Raw genomic sequence first — 20,717 nt, 5'->3', positions numbered from 1 at the left:
AGAAAATAGCGCAATCGATACAGCAGCAAATAGTGAAGTGCTTCAGATCAATCCGGGCATCGAAACGTAGGTCGCTAGAGAGAAAAAATCGGCACATCATCTACAACCGCCTGATTGTCATGCTTTGTCCTGCTTCATTGCTGGCCAGATTGATCCGCTTGCTATTCTGCTTTTTGTCGAAGAGACAGGCTCTGCTGCTCAGGCGATCCATTGCTGTCACCCGCTCCATAGAGGATTGGACATTTCATGGCTAATGATGCACAGACATGCGCTGCGTCTACGATATCCTCGGCGCTTCCTTGACGGTGAGCAGGTGTTGTCCTCATTTGTCAGAATCACTTTTCTACTGCTCGTCTCTTTCATAGCGGCAGTCCTGCTTCAAGTGGAGACCGAGGCAGGGCACCTGACACTTAGTGTCAAGCGATCACAGTCCTCTACTAATTGGGCAAAGCAGTCTGTGGAAGTTCCACCATGGCGTTTTATAGGGGATTAGCGGCGGCCAAGAGCGATGGCGTCCTTGAGAAACTCCGAGTGTCGATGAAAACGAGCTGGCTGGTCTGTTTCAGAGGTCTTTAGGCGCAGAGCTCCTGTGGATAATTTTCAGAAATCCCTGGCAGTACTAAGGTGAGGTGGATGCGGAATTACCGGTTCAAGATAAACTCTACAAGCATATTAGTGTTGTCGTCCGTGCTTACCCAAGATGCGAGCAGGGTGACGAAACCGTCTTGCACGTGCTCATAGAGCATTTGACCATTGCTGACTCGTGAAGTTATATCGAACAGCTGGTGTCACGTGTAGAATGGTTTTGGCTGTCTGGCAACCCACTTTTGGCAGAGATGGGCAGATCTTTTCCGTTTGGTTGTCAAGGTTTCAAAAATTAAAGTTTATCGAAAATTTTTAATTTGGTACATTAATGTAGTTTTCTGTGCTGAATTACTGGAGTTATTTCACTTTTTGTAAACGGGGTATTTATCCACGTTGACCTTAGGGGTCGGGGTGGTCCCGGGTTGGTGAGGTTCCTTACTTGCCCCAATTGGAGAATTTTGTTCTCATCAAATTTTTGTGAATTATTATTGTTTTATTATTTACACGTCCATATGTAATTCTCCACAATCCTTTGTCTTTGTATTTGCGGCCCTTGAGGCGAATAAAGACATTGGTCAGTGTATAAGTGTGTGGGTGCGCGCGCTCATGTATATGCCAACCTGAGTGACGCTTATTCCTGTTAGTGTTTGGCAAACCACGATTCAGTGATTCACTGTTTTCCTTCTCTAGCAGGAAGTTTCCCATCTATAAATTCAAACACACACACATCATGCTCTCTCTCTCTCTCTCTCTTTCTTTCTTTCTTTCTCTCTCTCTCTTTCTTTCTTTCTCTCTCTCTTTCTTTCTTTCTCTCTCCGCCATGTGTGCGCACAAACACACACATACACACCCACCTACAAACAGATCTACACAGACGCACACACACACGCGCGCACCCACAAACACAGACACACACATACACACGTATATATATATATATATATAATAACAATTTAAAAAATAAAATATGTGTATACCTACATCTATGTGTATACATACATATATATACATAAATATTATATATGTATGTGTATATATATATATATATATATATATATATATTATATATATATATATATATATATATATATATATATATATATATATATGCGTACAGGACACCACAAATAAACGTAGAACACAACGAGAAACGAAAACATACAATCAAACAAGGAAACGGAATTTTTTTAACAACGAAAAAACAGAGTACAAGACAAACAATACAAGGAATATTCCCCTTCATCAGCTGCCCGTTTCGACTCAATGCGTGTTTCGAAGGTAAGGGCAGAACACGATCCGGCCGAAGCAATCCTTCCTGCAAAATGAATTAAATAACATTCTTTTGCAGAAAAGTGACAAGAACAGGACGTAAAAGCAATATATATATATATATATATATATATATATATATATATATATATGTGTGTGTGTGTGTGTGTGGTGTGTGTGTGTGTGTGTGTGTGTGTGTGTGTGTGTGTGTGTGTTACTTCCAGTGGCCACTTACTCTGGTGCTTCCACGGCGTGTCGCCGTTTCTTCGATGAAGTCAAAACGGACTCAATTTGACATGTCGGAGAAAAAGTTGATACACTGTGGAAACTCTAGGGTGAGAAGAAGCCACTGGACCAGCTTAAAGAAACTTCTGCACTTTACGTTTGTATTGAGTATTTCTTTAGATTCTTAACCAATATCCGATGGACACACACACGGTGTTCAGGTTAAATTTGACTGTTTGCATAAAAGGTAAAGAAAACACAATATGCTATCCAAAAAAATAAGTATTTTTAAAGAACCAGAAACTATCAGCTAAATTATCAGTGTTTGCTCGAAGCAGCCGTCCTCAGCTTCCATCACATCAGCCTTGGGATGGCTCTGGAACCTGGTACAAGCATTCCTCACTGTGTGTCTGGGAAGGTCTTTGAACACCTCCTGGATGTTGCAAGCAGAGTGATTGGTGTCCTTGTTAACCGCGCCCCACACATAGTAATCCATGCGATTACAATCGATGGAATTAGAAAGTCACAAATCGGTGCTGGTGAAGTCAACGAAATTCGCCGACCACCACTTCTGACTCTTTCCGGAGGTATGGCCAGGAACCGAATCCTGCTGCCACACATATGGCCTTTCAGCAGCAACTCTGTCCAACCAGACATTGATCACATTCTCCAGCAGCTTCACAGAACCGCCCGAAGCGAGCCCAAGGCCCTCTTCAAAGATGTGGCTATGAATCCTGCCCTGTGGACGCAGTGTGTGGACGCCTTCTGTGTCACTTCTTGCTGTAGTCCCCGTTGCAGCTGTCCGTATCATGTCTTTACAGCCTTTACAATGTTTCCAAAGCATTGAGCAGTAGTCATGATGTCGGTGTTTCGATACCCGACGCGAATCATCACGATGCAGGTTACTCTTTCCCAATATTCGGATGGCTTCCAGTCCTCCATGTTAGCTAACTTTTTCTCGACCACAACTATAATTTTTCTGCTCTCCAATGCCGTTGATTGTTCACCAATACATCAAACTGTTCCAAAAAAAACAAAAAAGGATACATAAAAAGTCGTCAAATTTAACCCAAACACCTTGTATTCGGGCTAAAATAAATTATATATATATATCTAATTTAATATAATATATATATATATATATATATATATAAAGGGATTTGTATGGTTGTGTATAGAGGGGTGGATGGAAGCACTCCGCCGCTTACGACGATGAGGGTTCTGGTTGATCCGAATCAACGGAACAGCCTGCTCGTGAAATTAACGTGTAAGTGGCTGAGCACTCCACAGACACGTGCACCCTTAACGTAGTTCTCGGGGATATTCAGCGTGACACAGAGTGTGACAAGGCCGGCCCTTTGAAATACAGGTACAACAGAAACAGGAAGTAAGAGTGAGAGAAAGTTGTGGTGAAAGAGTACAGCAGGGATCACCACCATCCCCTGCCGGAGCCTCGTGGAGCTTTAGGTGTTTTTGCTCAATAAACACTCACAACGCCCGGTCTGGGAATCGAAACCGCGATCCTATGACCGCGAGTCCGCTGCCCTAACCACTGGGCCATTGCGCCTCCACTGTATAGAGGGATATATATTATTCAAAGGAATTCCAACTCTGTTTTTTTATGTTTTATTTATATTCTTTATAATATTAATGTGGAATATAGAATATATAGTATAAATAGTATATATATAGTAAAATGAAATGAAGTATTGATTATCTTATTGAAAAGATGAAATATTGAATATAAAATATTAGGGCACTACTATGCTTTCTTGCATTTAAGCAGTCTTCAAGGTCCCAGGTTGAGACAGGAATGTTTCAACTATATATATATATATATATATATATATATATATATATATATTATATATATATATATAAAGGGATTTGTATGGTTGTGTATAGAGGGGTGGATGGAAGCACTCCGCCGCTTACGACGATGAGGGTTCTGGTTGATCCGAATCAACGGAACAGCCTGCTCGTGAAATTAACGTGTAAGTGGCTGAGCACTCCACAGACACGTGCACCCTTAACGTAGTTCTCGGGGATATTCAGCGTGACACAGAGTGTGACAAGGCCGGCCCTTTGAAATACAGGTACAACAGAAACAGGAAGTAAGAGTGAGAGAAAGTTGTGGTGAAAGAGTACAGCAGGGATCACCACCATCCCCTGCCGGAGCCTCGTGGAGCTTTAGGTGTTTTTGCTCAATAAACACTCACAACGCCCGGTCTGGGAATCGAAACCGCGATCCTATGACCGCGAGTCCGCTGCCCTAACCACTGGGCCATTGCGCCTCCACTGTATAGAGGGATATATATTATTCAAAGGAATTCCAACTCTGTTTTTTTATATTTTATTTATATTCTTTATAATATTAATGTGGAATATAGAATATATAGTATAAATAGTATATATATAGTAAAATGAAATGAAGTATTGATTATCTTATTGAAAAGATGAAATATTGAATATAAAATATTAGGGCACTACTATGCTTTCTTGCATTTAAGCAGTCTTCAAGGTCCCAGGTTGAGACAGGAATGTTTCAACTATATATATATATATATATATATATATATATATATATATATATATATATATATATATATACATTGTGCGCGCGTGCAAGCATGAGGGTTACCCGTCATCTCCTTTACAAATGATGAGATGTGAAGCAAAAATCTTCGCGAATATGTTTGAGAGTTGGGGAGCCTGGTATTTTTCAGTTTGAGAACCAAAGTCAATTAGGACATCTAGGATTACAAACACAGCATAAAGAAACCTGCAGAACTTTAATAAGAAGAAAATGGTTAAGCGTCAAATAATAAGTGGTATTCATTTCATTTTGGAACGTAAAACGAGAAAACATCTGAACTATTTGAGAACAATAAGTTAGGAACATTATAAGAATAAAGAAGAGGAATACAACTGGAAATAAAGATTCTAGGATAATTTACCGATCTTCGATTAATGCCATCGAATGAATAAAGGAAGAGAAAAATATTATCGGCTGCTAGGAATCTCATTTGGTATTTGAATTCAATTCTTGTAGTGTTTACGTAAAGAAATATTCAGGTAGGTGACGAGGGTTCCTGAAGTTCTTTAAACTTCATCGACATAACAGATAATTTTCGGTGCCGGTGTGCTCTACAGACATGTTTCTTATTTCTTTATTGCCCACAAGGGGCTAAACATAGAGGGGACAAACAAGGATAGACAAAGGGATTAAGTCGATTAGAACGACCCCAGTGCGTAACTGGTACTTATTTAATCGACCCCGAAAGGATGAAAGGCAAAGTCGACCTCGGCGGAATTTGAACTCAGAACGCAACGACAGGCAAAATACTGCCAAGCATTTCGACCGGCGTGCTAACGGTTCTGCCAGCCCGCCACCTTAAGCTGCATTCACGTGTCTGGTACATCTTGTGGTCTACATTAGTTCAAATGATGTAGTTTGTGATCTACGCCGACTTTTTGATCCACATTTAAAACTGCAAGCATTTCGATCTCGTTTAGATTTCATTTGTTGGAAGGTTTTAAAATCAAATGAGCAGGAGTGGCTGTGTGGTAAGTAGCTTGCTAACCAACCACATGGTTGCGGGTTCGGTCCCACTGCGTGGCACCTTGGGCAAGTGTCTTCTACTATAGCCTCGGGCCGACCAAAGCTTTGTGAGTGGATTTGGTTGACGGAAACTGAAAGAAGCCCGTCGTATGTATGTATGATGTTTGTGTGTCTGTGTTCGTACCCCGAACATCGCTTGACAACCGATGCTGGTGTGTTTACGTCCCCGTAACTTAGCGGTTCGACAAAAGAAACTTATATAATAAGTGCTAGGTCTACAAAGAATGAGTCCTGGGGTCGATTTGCTCGACTAAATGCGGTGCTCCAGCATGGCCGCAGCCAAATGACTGAAACAAGTAAGAGAGTAAAATCTCTTTATTGCATTCTTAAATGCTATCCGTGCTGTATACAAAGAGTCATAAGTATTCATGTTTCTCCTATGAAATAAAACTCAATAAAACATTTTTTTTCCTTTTGCTTTTTGAATGTTTAACTCACTCCTCTAATTGCAATTGCAAAATTATAACAAAATTTTGAAAGTAGACTAGAAGGTAGTCTAGATTAAAGTCGCTGTAGATCTCAATGGCATAAAGATCACATACTACACCGGCACCTAATTTTCTTTACTCTATCTCAGACCTGACATCCAGGTAGAATATGAGCCAGCAATTTTGGCCCCCATAAATATAGAGATACGAGCATTAAAAACCTGAAATGCTAACAGCAAACGCAAACACTGACAGGGACAGGCGTCGTGAGGACAAACATACACACACACTTATACACTGACCAATGTCTTTATTCGCTCCAAGGGCCGCAAAAATCCAATTTAGGCAGAATACAACAAACTGAATCAGAAGTATGTATTAAATACGACATGCATAATTACATACGTACACGTGTGTGTGTGTGTGTTGTTGTGTGTGTGTGTGTGTTTGTGTGTGTGCATACACACACGCACTAATACGTACGTAACACAATTTACTTTCGCGTTAGCAGAATAACTAGTTTCTGCCAAGAAGCTCCTTTCGGTTCTTCAAATCAAATTAGAATTGACTTTGCTTGTTAGCTTCTGGTCACCAAAAGCAATACCAGTAATATTCAATCGAATATTGTCCTTCCGTGCAAATGCGTAACTTTTATCAATGAAAAAAAAATACACTATTTAGTTAAGAAACTCGGGCAGTCGAGTTGGGTTTTCACAATGAAAAAACTGAGAGCAAAATTCGATCGGAGAAATATTTGAACTTCATTCGAGACAGCAGATTTGCCGTTCGTCCTTACGGGGTTAATAAATACAATCCCAATTCAAAGGTGGATTTGCGAAATTCCTACGGCGTCGGGCAGCATTTATTTTGGCTTTCTCATTTCTAATTCTGCTTTGGTGCAAATAGCCAGGGCAAAGTACTACCCAACTACAGGACAACTCCGTCCAAACCGCAGTTGGTAAGCGTTGACATATTGTGGTCTACAGACAGTAGCAGCATCGTTGGATTCTCATCCAACATTGAATCTACAACTGCTGAAATGAAACGGTACAAAAATTCTGAAGTTCCAAAAAGTAAAGGATTTTGGCGGGTAAAGGGAAATAACTCCTAATGGACTGCTAATCAGATATTGAAAGAAATTCTTATAAAATATTTCATTAATTTCCAAAATATTTGAAAGGAAAACGGAATGAGAAACTGTTAATTAATGCTACACTAAAATACGACTGAGAATTGTTGAATTGTTAGAAATTAAATTGAAAGAGGTCAAATTTATGAGGCTGGAGATAACTTTTTTCTTGTCACGTTTGCTATAGACAAATGTTTCGTTTATCGAAAAAACTCAATTTACAAAAGCAGTTTATAATTCCATTTGCACCTCACTTTATTCCCCAGGTGCTGAAAGACAAAGCTAGTCTATATTTTGTTCGACGCTCCACCAATCTTAAAATATCGTATTCTTTTATTCTTTTAATTGTTCCAGTCACCATCTTTAGTCAAGCAAATCGACCCCAGGACTTATTCTTTGTAAGCCTAGTACTCTCTTGTCGAACTTCTCAGTGGCGGGGACGTAAACACACTAGCATCGGTTGTTGGGGGGGGGACAAACACAGACATATACATATACATACACACACAGAGAACCCGGAACCATGTGGTTGGTAAGCAAGCTACTTACCACACAGCCACTCCTACGTCTTCAGTATAAGAATTATTTTAGTTAACACATTTTCTCTCTCTCTCTCTCACACACACACACACACCATTTCCAGAAGCTTGAAAGATCCTGTTTGATTTGATCAGACTTAATTTGTATTAAAAGTATTTTCTGGACTATTGCTAAAATGGAGAAAGAGGCATATTAGATGTTTCCCAACAGATGTTCGGCGCCTCGCACCTCAAGGATCCAATTCTACTGAAACCAACTTTGATTTCTTTAATCCTAAAACCTGTAGCTTTTGAGACATTCGCCGATGCAAGGCCGCTGGCAACATTTTTTGACTTTACTACAATCACACTCTACTTTGGGCTGTGGCAATAATTTATTTTGAGACAACTTCTCAGGACCGACGAAAAACTGAAACAGTGTACATAACTTTTTCTTGTTTATGTATTTATTCATTTCAAATCATTTTCTTTACTGCTTTTTTGCATTTTTTTTTCTTAACTTTTGTAAATTCTATTCTTTTTCACTGAATTTTTATTGTAACATACTGAAATCTGATTAACAAAAAAAAATTATCAATGCTTTATGTCAAGACATAAGGATGGAATAAACCACATCCAGTTAATTTTTCTGACATATAATTCGGTTGAGTACGACTCAAAGAGTGGAGTACAACTTGAAGAGAAGAGCTGAGTGTGGCTGTTAGAGTGGAGTACAACTTGAAGAGAAGAGTTGCGACTCTTCAAACGAATTACCTCCCCTTGCAAACAAGCACCGACTTTCTTCAATTACAGAATTTCTTACAAACTCTTCACAGTTCCTGGGTTTCCTCTTCATTTATGTAAGTATTTCATAGAAATTCTTTTGTCTATTTACCATTAAATTCAGTTAGACTACCATGTTTCAATTACTTAATACACAAACAAGAATTATAGTCCAAAGACTATAATTCTTTGCTCTTAATTATAGTCACGATGTCTGCTCTTAATTAGTCACGATTCGTAGTATTAAAAGTGAATAACTGAACAACGGGGAGTGTCATTGTTTAAGTTCCAAATTGTGGGAAGCCTTCTCTTTGTGTTTTAGTCGTTCTCTTTATATTTTAGTCGGAGGTCTACTCTAATTTCCCGTACCGAAAAGACTTCGCGGAGGTTTCACTGTCTAAAAATCTCTTTCATCCTAGGAAACTTAGTTTTCTCAAATCAAACTTTGCTGGAAATATTCTTCAAAGCAGTCGTGTGTTTCTCTTTCCCTGTGAAACTCTGTTAATCCATCTCCTAGCACTTACTGAGTAAACCGCTGGGGTGTGTGGGCCTATAAATCTCACAGACATTATTGAAGTTCCATTCTGTAATTGAAAATAGTAACAAGGGGCGGTTCATTCTTGGCTTCTCTGAATTTAGCAGGATTTTGATTGAATTTGAAGCCTAGAGACATTTCTATTGAGCTTGAATTCAATGTTCTAAAAATGAAGCAAGAGTAATAACCTCGCATTCAAAGCCATCTTGGTGTTAACTTTTCCAAGCTCTGTTTTGCTGTGTCGTATACTATAGGACAAAATCTTGTTTATTCGAGGCCTTTGTTGTTTTTTCCATCGTTCCAGAGCTTCGTTCGTATTTTTTTCTAGGATGGCTTTTACAAACTTGTTCACCAACTTCACTGCTGCTTGTTTAATGACTTTGTGAGATCAGGTCCTGTATCTTTTGGTGACCACCTCGAAGGCTATCTTTATTAGTAGTCGATGCTACAGTTTGCCCCCTCAAATTACCTGTGTAATGTGTACATCACACCTGCCCTGTTGCCTAATTATGATACAGTCTTGGATATTCCGGCGCTTTGAGCAAAGATGCATCCAGTTCTCATCTGTCCTTCTTTCTACTTGAAGATAGTGATGGTAAGGATGTGATTTGGTGGACTATATACAACCAAATCCCTCAAAGTCACTACAAATACTAAACTGCTCAAATACCAATCTTTACTGACGGTTTCTCATTCATAACAGCGAAAACTACGTTCCAAACTAAATTCCTCTTCAATGCTAGAAAATATTTCAGTTCTAATTATTTGCTGATCGTCTAGAAAGCCCAACAGTGGAGTATTGATTCCACACCTGGGACGTTTATCCCATGTACCTGTCTCTCCACTTGTCATTACTCTCTTGTAACTTCTCCTTGGAGCCTACATTTACCACTTCATCCAATCTTTCCTCCCTGGACTGTCATCCTTCTGGAATTCCATTCCCAACCATCCTACACTGCACACCAGCCATATCAATTTCCCAGTGGTTATGGGCACTGTCCCTCCTCCCATCTGAACCATTGAAATAGGCTGACTCAAACCCTGTATCTGTCACTTGCTCATTAACTACATTACTTGAGGAGACCTGTTGAGTGAAGTACATCAACATCAAAATAAATATCAAATGGAAATTGTAGTTGTGATACCTGTGCCGGTGGCACGTAAAAAAGCACCATCCGAACGTGGCCGATGCCAGCCTCCCCTGGCACCTGTGTCGGTGGCATGTAAAAAGCACCCACTACACTCACTGAGTGGTTGGCGTTAGGAAGGGCATCCAGCTGTAGAAACACTGCCAGACCAGACTGGAGCCTGGTGCAGCCTCCTGCCTTCCCAGACCCCAGTCGGACCATCCAACCCATGCCAGCATGGAAAGCAGACGTTAAATGATGATGATGATTACCTGACATTAGAAGCATATTCGTGGGGGCTTGTTTCTCTATTCTTCCTCATATTTGTGCTTATAAGATCAAATGTTTTGTTTCTTTTAATAAAATTCAGTAATGTTTATATTTTCCAGTGTCCAACATGTATGCATTCAATGATCTCATAGTACGTACGTATATCATATTTTTATTAACTAATAATTTTCTGGCCTCAGCTGACCCACCGTCAGCAAACTATGACAAACTACAACAATACAAACATGACATTTCTGTCCCAATTAATGATTTTACTTTGAAAATATTCAAACAACTTCTTGATTCAAAGACAGGAAACATACTCTGGTCACCATTTCTTGTTAGTATCAGTCTGTCGTTCATTCAAATGGCTGATAAAATGAACTCTACAGAGAAAATCCAATCTCTGCTTTATCCATCTGTTTCATGGGAATTATTCCATCATAGTTTCACAGAATATTTGAAAACTGTTCAAGATTTATCAAATTTCCAGTTATCCAATAAATTATATATTGATCCGGTTCTTCTTCCAAACATCAACATTAATATTAGCAAATATTACTTTTTGGAAATAGATGAAATTAATCCAAGAACTATTGGTAAATTAAGTGATAAATTCCATAAAAATAGAATCAGCAATTTTATGTCATTTGGCAACTCAAATGAAGAAATATTTGCTGTATTGGTGAACAGCTTGCATTTCCAAGGATTTTGGGAAAATCAATTTAACCGAAAGTTTACCATGAGAGAAACCTTTTATGTGACAGAAAAGCAAACAGAAGTTGTTGAAATGATGTATACAGAAAACTATTTTGCTATAAAGTCAGATGAACGTTTTAGTTTTAGGAGTCTAGAAATACCTTTGGCTGGCAACAGGTTTAGCTTCTACATCATTCTTCCGGATGATATTGAAGGAATTACATCAATAGAAAAACAGCTGACATCACGACTCTTGTGGCAAATTATCGCCAATAAGGCTTCTCCGAGAAATGTTGCTTTGATTTTGCCCAAGTTTCAAATGAAATCTAACTTTACTTTTCAAGATATTTTATTCAAAGAAACGACTGACCATCTCTTCAATTTGGAAAATAACAACTTAACGAATACCCACGTTCACTTAATTGACATTCTTCACCAAGGTTTTCTCAATTTCAATGAACTGGGAACAACAAGCAGTCCTGCTACTGTCCGAAAATCCAGTCATTTGATTGAAAAAAAAGCAAAACATGAAACCTCTTTCACTGTTAATCATCCATTTTTATTCTTTATTGTTGACAAAACTTCTTTCATGATTCTGCATGTGGGAAAATGCACTCACCCTGACAGCAGTACGGTACCCCATCAACAAAATACCCATGATGAGCTTTGATTATCTTTTAAAACAAATGAAAACAAGACAGTCTTTGGATTGTATAAACCAAAATTTTGATCACCATTTTAACATGTGTTTTTCTCTGCTGCTGACATGGGATGGATTAATCTCCACTGTTTATCTTCTATGCTTGCATCCTGCAATATTCTCTGATTTGTCCTCAAGCTATTCTCTGTTGTCATTCGAACAAGTCTACTTTCCATTATTCAACTTCTGGTGCCTTCTCATCCAATACATACCGTCCATACACAAAGCAGTGTAGCCCCTGCTTCTGTTCGTATTAAGCTAATCTGTTACAAACCCTCTTACCTTCTCAGCTCATTTAAGATCATCCTTTCATAATTAAAAGCTAAAACTAAAAAATTTTCCTACTTTTTTTACAAAAAAAAAACCAAAAAAAAAACTCTCAAGTGACCTGAAACAATACTCGTTTATTTTATGAATTTTAATTCTACCAAGACAAATTCTGTGATAACTCTTCCATCGTTCTTTGTAACAAATCTCCAGAGCATTCTGTTGGTCATATTTATTAGAACCAAGATTTCCAGATTTAGAAATAATATATTTCTAAATCTATCAGAGAGCTTTATGCAGTAGCAGGATGATAAAGCAATCATATGTTATCAACTTAATATGACAGTTTCATAAAAGGGAGGAATGCTAGTGTTATTTAGCTCTAGGAAACACTGTTTCCTGTTGGACTTGACACATTTCCTGTGTCATTATCCTGTGTCTCCACTTTGAAAACATAAGGACACAGTAAATGTGTCAAGTCCAACAGGAAACGGTGTTTCCTTGGGCTAAATAATACTAGCATTCTTCCCTTTTATGGGATTGTCACATTTATCACTTTATCGCGCTGCTACTGCATAAAGCTCTCTTAGAGATTTAGAAATATATCATTTCTAAATCCCCTGAGATGCTTTTGTGTTATCTGGAAATCCTGATTCCAATAAATATGACCAACAGAATGCAAATGAGTGCCAAACTGTAGCAGAAATTCAAAAGTATTTTTATTCAATGGATTTGTTTTCTCGTTTGGCTAAAAAAATTTTATCTAAAATTCTTTTCCTAAAAACAATTGACAACTGTTGTGAATAAGCAACAGAATTCAAGGAAACTGGAAGTAGTTTGCATCATTCGGTGGACGGTTCTCTTGTGATGAATACTTCTTTGCAATTCATATTTATATTTATTTTCCAACTTTTCAAAGAACAATGCCACTGCTCCACCGTTTCAACATCACAACTGCTGTAAGAACCAAAACCTTTTGGAGTGCTAGGTTGATTCTCTCCAATTGTAAGCAAATTGGAAAATTTACATAAGATTAACAAAAATGTCTATTCCATGCAATATAGTTTTTAACCACAATCTTAAACTTTGCTCTTCTCCCTCGATTTATGAATTGCAAATGACCAATTAAATGTCAGTTTACTGGACACAAACAAAGCCTGGAAGCTTTGCCAACTTATCTGCCAGCCTCCTACTCCATCCATGCCTCTTGTTCCATCACAAATTGTGATTATCATTCCAATTGATCTCCCTGTCTCAGAAACTGAGCAAGCTATTTGCCATATGAACTTAATCTTTCTCTCTTCACAAGGAAGCTAAAGGAATTCTTCTGTATTAACACCAAACATTTGTTGGATCCCAATGAAAAGCAAAGAAAAAGCGATGACTGTTAAAGATTCCCCCAAGTCTAAAATGTCACACAAACCGGATGGAGAATTTGTGTTGGTGGAACTCAGCCTATTTATAAACAAGGGCTGCTATGACTTAGAGCTGTTCAACCTCGAGAAGCACTTCATAAAGTCCAACTCTCCTTTCTTGGATGCAGGTTTTATACAACCTTCTCTCCAGCTATCTTTTGCCCTTGTCTGATCTCCAGAAGCACATTGTTGTATTCTTCCAGTTCCCAAACTTCTGCAAGGATACCATCCAGACTGCAAACGTTACCACCCTGGATCAATTCAAAAGCATTTTGCAGATCATCAATGGCCAAAGAATCCTTCTTTATGTCAAATTCTTCAGGAAAGACTGCATCAACATTGCCCTCAGCAATTTCTGGAGGTTTACCTTGACTTTCCAAAGAACTTCTCCCATGATTTGATTCCTTAGTCTGGAAATATTTGACTTCTTTCTTCCCCTGATTTTATTTCATGTCTTGCATGTAACTTCTGGCTTCTTGCTTTTAGCTGCATTTCTGATTTCTTCAATCTTCCTTTGCAGATATTCAACTCCATCTTTCTCATAAGCTCGTTTCGCTCTTTTTGTAGGCCTCGTTAATCTGGTTGCATGCTCTAGCTGTTTACAACACTGACAAATCTGAGCCGTTTCCTATGGCTTTTTCTTTTGTACTTTGGATTTATGAGGGATCGTCTCTGATGTTGTTTGCTCAAAATTTGAAGTTGTCGGAAGTGTTGGTTGGTGAGTTTGTCTTGTTTCCCTCTTGAAGAATTTAGTCTGAACAAAGATGACAAAAGTTATTCTGAATTTCAGAGTCTTTCTTCAGAACCAATCACTTTCGGTGATATGAAGACTCGGTCAGAATCTCGCAGACACAAATGTGATGATCAGAATTGATACTTATGAAATGATGTGTAAGTTCTAAAGATTTTTTTTACAATAATCATGCAATCACTGTGATTTGCTTCCATTGGGTCTGGAAATATCCAGATTCGATTGGATACAACATTCCAGAAGAAAATCAGACATAAAAGGAGATTTTCTCCAAGAAAGCCCTTAAATATTGTACCATTTTTATTGGTTTCAGAATGAGTTGAGCCTTAACCCTTTAGTGTTCACATTATTCTACCAAAATTAATTCTTCATCCACTTTGTTTTGAACTAATCATGCATTATCTTGTAGCCATGAGATTTTGATGAGGTAGCTGTTAATTTTTTAAACGATATTGTAGGGTTAGTGTGAGAGGTCAGATATGGCCAGTTTGAACATAAAACAGGCTGAATACTTTTGGCCGGACATAACCGGTTTAAATGCTACAGGATTAAAGTCACCTTTGGAACTTTTTGTGTAACAGCAGAAAGATCCTCAAACAGACTTTCCTTTCAACCTTCCATGTACAGCCGTAGCAGTTTATGCAGTCTGAGAGTTGTCTTTGGAATTTGCTGCCATAATCCTTGGAGATATCCTTTCAGTATTGACCAGTGCTTTACGTGATCAAGAGCTGAGACATTCCAAGAACTGTATTGGTTTCATTTTTCCATTCTGCCAAAGCAAGTTTCTGGGATGTGTTTTGTTTTCCTTTTGTCAGTCTGTCAAAGTTGACATGACGACGATAATGTCCAGCCCCAATAGCATACGTTTCAACTCTAACAAGACGCACCATACACTACCTTAACACGAGCGGCGCTTAGGTAGAACTGTCTTGACCACTCCAAGCAATACTGGGTCTTTCTGTTAATTGAAAAGTAGAAAGGAAACAATACAATGAAGAAAGTAAAGTTACTGATGAGACTCAAAAAAAAAAAAAAAGTATTGAATGTGACTCTTGAGTGAAGAGTTTGACACGTCTACGTTTGATATCAAATATAGATCTATCAATTTGTACTCCTTTTCTCTTTTACTGGTTTCAGTCATTCGACTGTGGCCATGCTGAAGCACCGCCTTTAGTCGAGCAAATCGACCCCAGGACTTAATCTTTGTAAGCCTAGTACTTATTCTATCGGTCACTTTTGCCGACCCGCTGAGTGATGGGGACGTAAATACACCAGCATCGGTTGTCAAGCAATGTTGGGGGGACAAACACAGACACATATATACGACGGGCTTCTTTCAGTTTCCATCTACCAAATCCACTCAAGGCTTTGGTCGGCCCGAGGCTATAGTAGAAGACACTTGCCCAAAGTGCCATGCAGTGGGACTGAACCCAGGACCATGTGGTTGGTAAGCAAGCTACTTACCGCACAGCCACTCCTGGATCTGCTAAATAATCTCACCTTTACTTTTCTTCATTTAATTTTTATCCTATAAGCATCATATAGTAATGTCATATTTTAAATGGATTCCTAAATACCAGATTCTGTTTTAGCAATGTAATAATTTAAATCTGTTAAATGCAATTTACTTGTTTACTTTTCATGATTTATTTTATATTTTGAGTATATATTTAGATTGTCTCCAGAGAACCAGAAACTCTAGAAACCGGGCCACTTTTGGTGCCAAGCTTGATGCATATTTGCTCCGGTATATTTTTTAATGTTAGCATGCCAGGCAAAATGCATAGCCGTATTTCGTCTGCCGTTACGTTCTGAGTTCAAATTCCACCAGGGTCGACTTTGCCTTTCATCCTTTTGGGGTCGATATAATCAACTTAATCTCTTTGTTTGTCCCCTCTGTGTTTAGCCCCTTGTGGGTAGTAAAGAAATAGGTATATTTTTTAATGTGTTTGTGTGAATCTCTGGTTCTCCTTCATATTTCCCATTAGTAAATTCTGGCAACACCCCAAAGTGTGAATGGTAAACAAAGCAGCAATCTGCGACCAAGATGCAACAAGTATGTATTTACCGTTCCTTTACTTCCAGAAATCAAGAGTTAATTTCTCATCTAACGATTCTGATGATGAAAAGTAAAATAATTGACTTCTTATCACTTATAGATTGCAGGAGTTTAGCTAATATTAAAATGCGATCATGATAGTTTGATGTTGCATGAAAAGAACGTAAGATAAAAAAACAATGAAAGCAAGTCTTTATCTATAATCAAAGTAGATTTGTTTTTTGGTTTATTAAAGTTCAGATTTGTTGTTTTTCTTTACTTCAATGGATTGGAACACTTGGAGTTTCACTGTAAGTTCTTCAACCGTTTCTACTGGATGAAGGCCTGGACAGTTATTGCAGTTTCAATTCATCAATCTCTTTCACAATTTCATCATACTTAGATATTTTTTGTAACTGGAAAAAAAGGAAAAAAATCAATAATCAGACTTCTTAGAATGAAGCAACAGTTAACAACAATAGGGGCAGGCATGAAATAAATTCTTGCAAATGCTTGAAAGACTCTTTGGAAGTAGTTGATTACTTCTGATACTGGAATAACCTATTTCTTTACTACCCACAAGGGGCTAAACACAGAGAGGACAAACAAGGACAAACAAACAGATTGTCGATTATATCAACTCCAGTGCATAACTGGTACTTAATTTATCAACCCCGAAAGGATGAAAGGCAAAGTCGAACTCTGCGGAATTTGAACTCAGAACGTAAAGGTAGACGAAATACCACTGTCCGGTGTGCTAACGTTTCTGCCAGCTCGCCTGATACTGGAATAACCTGATTAGCTAAAGTATAGCAACCACAGTTAAAATAGTGGGGAAAAAGTTGAGGTAGCTGTTAGCTCTACCAACAAGATCTCCCCCTACTGAAGGGCAGATTGTATGAAATGCATTTGTTATGTGGCAGGAAAACATGAATGTGAAGAATGGTGGGGAGAGATTGAAACTGGTGCATCCAGGCATCTGGGAAAAAGTAAGTAGGAAGCTGAAGATGATAGCAAAAACAATAAAGTACACTGAAATATCCTTATTAAAATGGAGTTTGTGTAAGGGTTTCTACGTTCATAACTGAATTACTCTCAACCTCCCTTAAGCATCTCCTTACACTGCCTCTTAAAGAAACCATCTCTCCAAAGGAATGAAATAGAAAAATCAAAAGTGTTGTCTGATCTGCCTACTGCTAGAGGAAAAAAAAACCCCAGCTGGGTGGGGGTAGTGATTCTCCAAGTCATTTCAATACCAACTCTAAACAATGAAATCATTCTTACCTGAGTGTCATCGAGTTTTTTGCCAGTTTTCTGTTGCTCTTTCAGCTTGTTTATCTGAGTAATTTTCTACAAAAAAACAAAAAAAATTACAAAACAAGGTTTCCAACAAAAAAAAAAGTTAACCCATTTCAACAATATTGCATGTTGCCCACTCATTGCAACCCACAATACATTACCCTCTCAAAAACACACACATTCTGATACTTCAAGTCTTCCTCTTAGTTGCAGTTCTGATGATTTTACGGTAAGTAACTTTACCAGCAAATGTGCTTCCCCTGAGTAATCCAAGACAGCTTGAAGGATGGGACGAGCCACTTGTGACCCTCCAAAAATGGTTCACTTGCAGTTGTTACTCATGTACAAGTGAAATCATCATCATTTAACATCCATTTTCCATGCTAGCATGGGTTGGACGGTTCGACCGGGGATCTGGGAAGCCAGGAGGCTGCACCAGGCTCCAGTCTGATCTGGCAGTGTTTCTACAGCTGAATGCCCTTCCTAATGCCAACCACTCCGTGAGTGTAGTGGGTGCTTTTTACGTGCCACCGGCATGAGGCTAGCAACGTCCACAATCTGTTGGTGCTTTTTATGTGCCACCCACACAGATGCCAGTCAAGGCGGCACTGGCATCATTCTGATTATAACATCTGGATAAAGGCACTCCTCACCAAATGGAACATTCAATAGGAAAGTAAAGTATGCTGAGATGCATTGCATGGTCTGCTATCTTTCTCTCTCTCTCTCTCTCTCTCTCACTTCCCAAATGGCAAATGGGTGTTCTGGTTATTTATCAAGACCGTTACTGCTAACCTTGTAGAAATCTACCCACCTCTCCAGAACCGAGGCTCTGCAACTCATATTCTGCATTGCTTCCAATTCCACACGACGTAAAAGCATGCAAAGAAAGTTCACCACTTAAACTTTCTTTCTCCATTCTACAAACCGGTGCCTCTGGGCAGACATCTCTACAACCCAATGACTGAATATTTTACTTGGCATAAATGGCTTTTCTTTAGCTCTAGCGTTAATCTTAAAGGATCTCATAACAAAATACATCACCCACCCCCCAACCAATTTCAAAGACTCACAGAGGAAAATAAAACTAGAAAATAAAAATGAAGTTTTGTGATTACCTTCTTTAAATTCCTTATTTTCTTATCTTTATCAAAATCGCCAGATTCAGAATTTGTTTTCTTTTCAACAGTGATCGGTGCTAATCCAGGGATGTTAGCTTGTTGAATCTAATAAAAAAAAATAAAAGAAAATATTGTTGTTGTTTATCACCATTTTTGACTTTCAGTTTTGTTACAGGCAATTACTTAGTGGTTAATTTGCATAAGTTGGAATTTACTACTTCCAGACAACTGGAGAATATGGGGGGAAAAAAACCATGATGAACCAGATCTCAACTCAGAGCTGTGTAGAACTTTAACCCTTTCATTACCAACCCGGCTGAAACCGTTTCTGCCTCTGAGTACAAATGTCTTGTTTTCATAAGTTCTGAATCAAAGTCTTCCACCAAACCTTAGTCACAATTAATGTTCCTAACACTAGCTGAATGATAACTAAGTTATTTTACTAAATATTTTTTTATATTTAAAATTAAATGAAAGAAACACAGAGCATCTCAAAATACAGTAACGAAAGGGTTAAACAATATCATTCTTCATTTCAAAACCATAATGAGTTGCACTAATTAGAAACTGCATAATTATATATTCCTTTTCCCACTACCAGAAATCATTATATTAAAATATGGAGTGTTTAGAGAAAAAAAATAATTTACCTGTTTCTGAGCTTTAGCCTTCTTATTACCTTTTTTTCCTGTGTCTACAAAATCTGTAAAGAAGATTTCAAAAACTTCATTTATGCCAAATTTAGTTTAAATTATCATTGAACATTACACTTCAAAATTATATATTTTTTTTTTCTGAAAATTGTTGTCTCTGAGTTGATAGAGAGCCATGACTGTCATTCCACATCTGCTCTCCATACTTAGTGTTGGTTGAGGAGGTCATGATAAACGTCTGCACATGTTCGATAATTACCCAATACAGTGCACGTTTGGGCCACACTGCTAAACTTTCACTCATGAAAGTATCTTAGAAACAAAATAAATAATCCACTTTAAATGCTGCATGTTACTAAAATGATAATTTTGTCTTTGAGTCTTTAAATTTCAAAGTTAAAGTACAGAAACATAACACAGGTCATTATCCAAATATTTCAAACTGATGTAAAGTAGTTTTGCAAAACAATGCCTTAAAACTTCACAGCTTACAATTACACAAGAGATTATAAGAGATTTGGGCAGCTTTTCTAAGACATGTCAGCTATCATCATCATCATTTAATGTCCGTTTTCCATGGGTTGGACAGTTCAACCGGGGTCTTGGAAGCCAGGAGGCTGCACCAGGCTCCAGTCTGATTTGGCAATGTTTCTACAGCTGGATGCCCTTCCTAATGCCAACCACTCCGTGAGTGTAGTGGATGTTTTTTTTACGTGCCACCGGCACAGGGGCCAGAGAAGGCTGGCAACGCCCACGATTGGTTGGTGCTTTTTACGTGCCACCGACACGGACATCAGGCAGGTGGCGCTGGCATCTGCCACATTCGGACAGTGCTTTTTACATGCCACCGGCACAGGGGCCAGAGGAGGCTGGCAAACGGCCACGATCGGTTGGTGCTTTTACGTGTCACTGACACCAGTCAGATGGCGCTGGCATCTGCCACGTTCAGACAGTGCTTTTTACGTGTCACCGGCACCATTTGATTTTTATTTTGATGTTGATGTACTTGACTCAATAGGTCTCCTCAAGCACAGCAGGTCACCCTACAATCCAAGGTAAGCACAGCAGGCCGTCCTGCGAGCCATGAACTCACTATATTTGTAGCCAGGTTGACAGCAACAGCACAACAAGACAATGGCTAAAATAAATATCTTATCCATTGGCTAATATGTCACAGCCAATAGCTGCAGAAGAATTTGACTCGGCAAACTACACTGAGAAGTTTATTCCTAGTAACTTATTTCAAATCTGAGTTAGAAACTTTCATCTTCCTACATTTTGTT

At 38.5% G+C, this 20,717-nt stretch overlaps 2 protein-coding genes and 1 long non-coding RNA gene across 4 annotated transcripts in view; 2 read left to right on the top strand and 1 right to left on the bottom strand.

The window, feature by feature from the left end:
- The first annotated feature begins 8,117 nt into the window (after positions 1-8,117).
- On the top strand, positions 8,118-14,724 carry LOC115222143 (ovalbumin-related protein X-like). The gene is made up of 2 exons (XM_029792280.2): positions 8,118-8,636; positions 10,611-14,724. The coding sequence occupies exon 2, from the start codon at positions 10,619-10,621 to the stop codon at positions 11,858-11,860; it is 1,242 nt and encodes a 413-aa protein (XP_029648140.1). The 5' UTR covers positions 8,118-8,636; positions 10,611-10,618; the 3' UTR covers positions 11,861-14,724.
- Positions 14,725-16,574: 1,850 nt separating this feature from the next.
- Positions 16,575-20,717, bottom strand: part of LOC115222140 (eukaryotic translation initiation factor 2A) — a 44,893-nt gene continuing 40,750 nt past the window's right edge. For both annotated transcript variants that reach the window (XM_036511279.1, XM_029792277.2), the window contains exons 15-18: positions 19,432-19,484; positions 18,779-18,886; positions 17,646-17,711; positions 16,575-16,777 (exon numbers count right to left, since the gene is read on the bottom strand). In XM_036511279.1, the coding sequence (XP_036367172.1) occupies positions 16,715-16,777; positions 17,646-17,711; positions 18,779-18,886; positions 19,432-19,484 (290 nt within the window). In that variant the 3' untranslated portion in view covers positions 16,575-16,714. The remainder of the gene's footprint in view (positions 16,778-17,645; positions 17,712-18,778; positions 18,887-19,431; positions 19,485-20,717) is intronic.
- On the top strand, positions 16,924-17,774 carry LOC118767167. The gene is made up of 2 exons (XR_005003072.1): positions 16,924-17,208; positions 17,317-17,774. It is a non-coding gene; the product is annotated as an uncharacterized LOC118767167 (long non-coding RNA).

The sequence above is a fragment of the Octopus sinensis genome, linkage group LG19, assembly GCF_006345805.1.
Source record: "Octopus sinensis linkage group LG19, ASM634580v1, whole genome shotgun sequence".
NCBI lineage: Eukaryota > Metazoa > Mollusca > Cephalopoda > Octopoda > Octopodidae > Octopus > Octopus sinensis.
The sequence above is the reverse complement of the archived record's forward strand: the minus strand, read 5'-3'. Positions and strand labels throughout refer to the sequence as shown.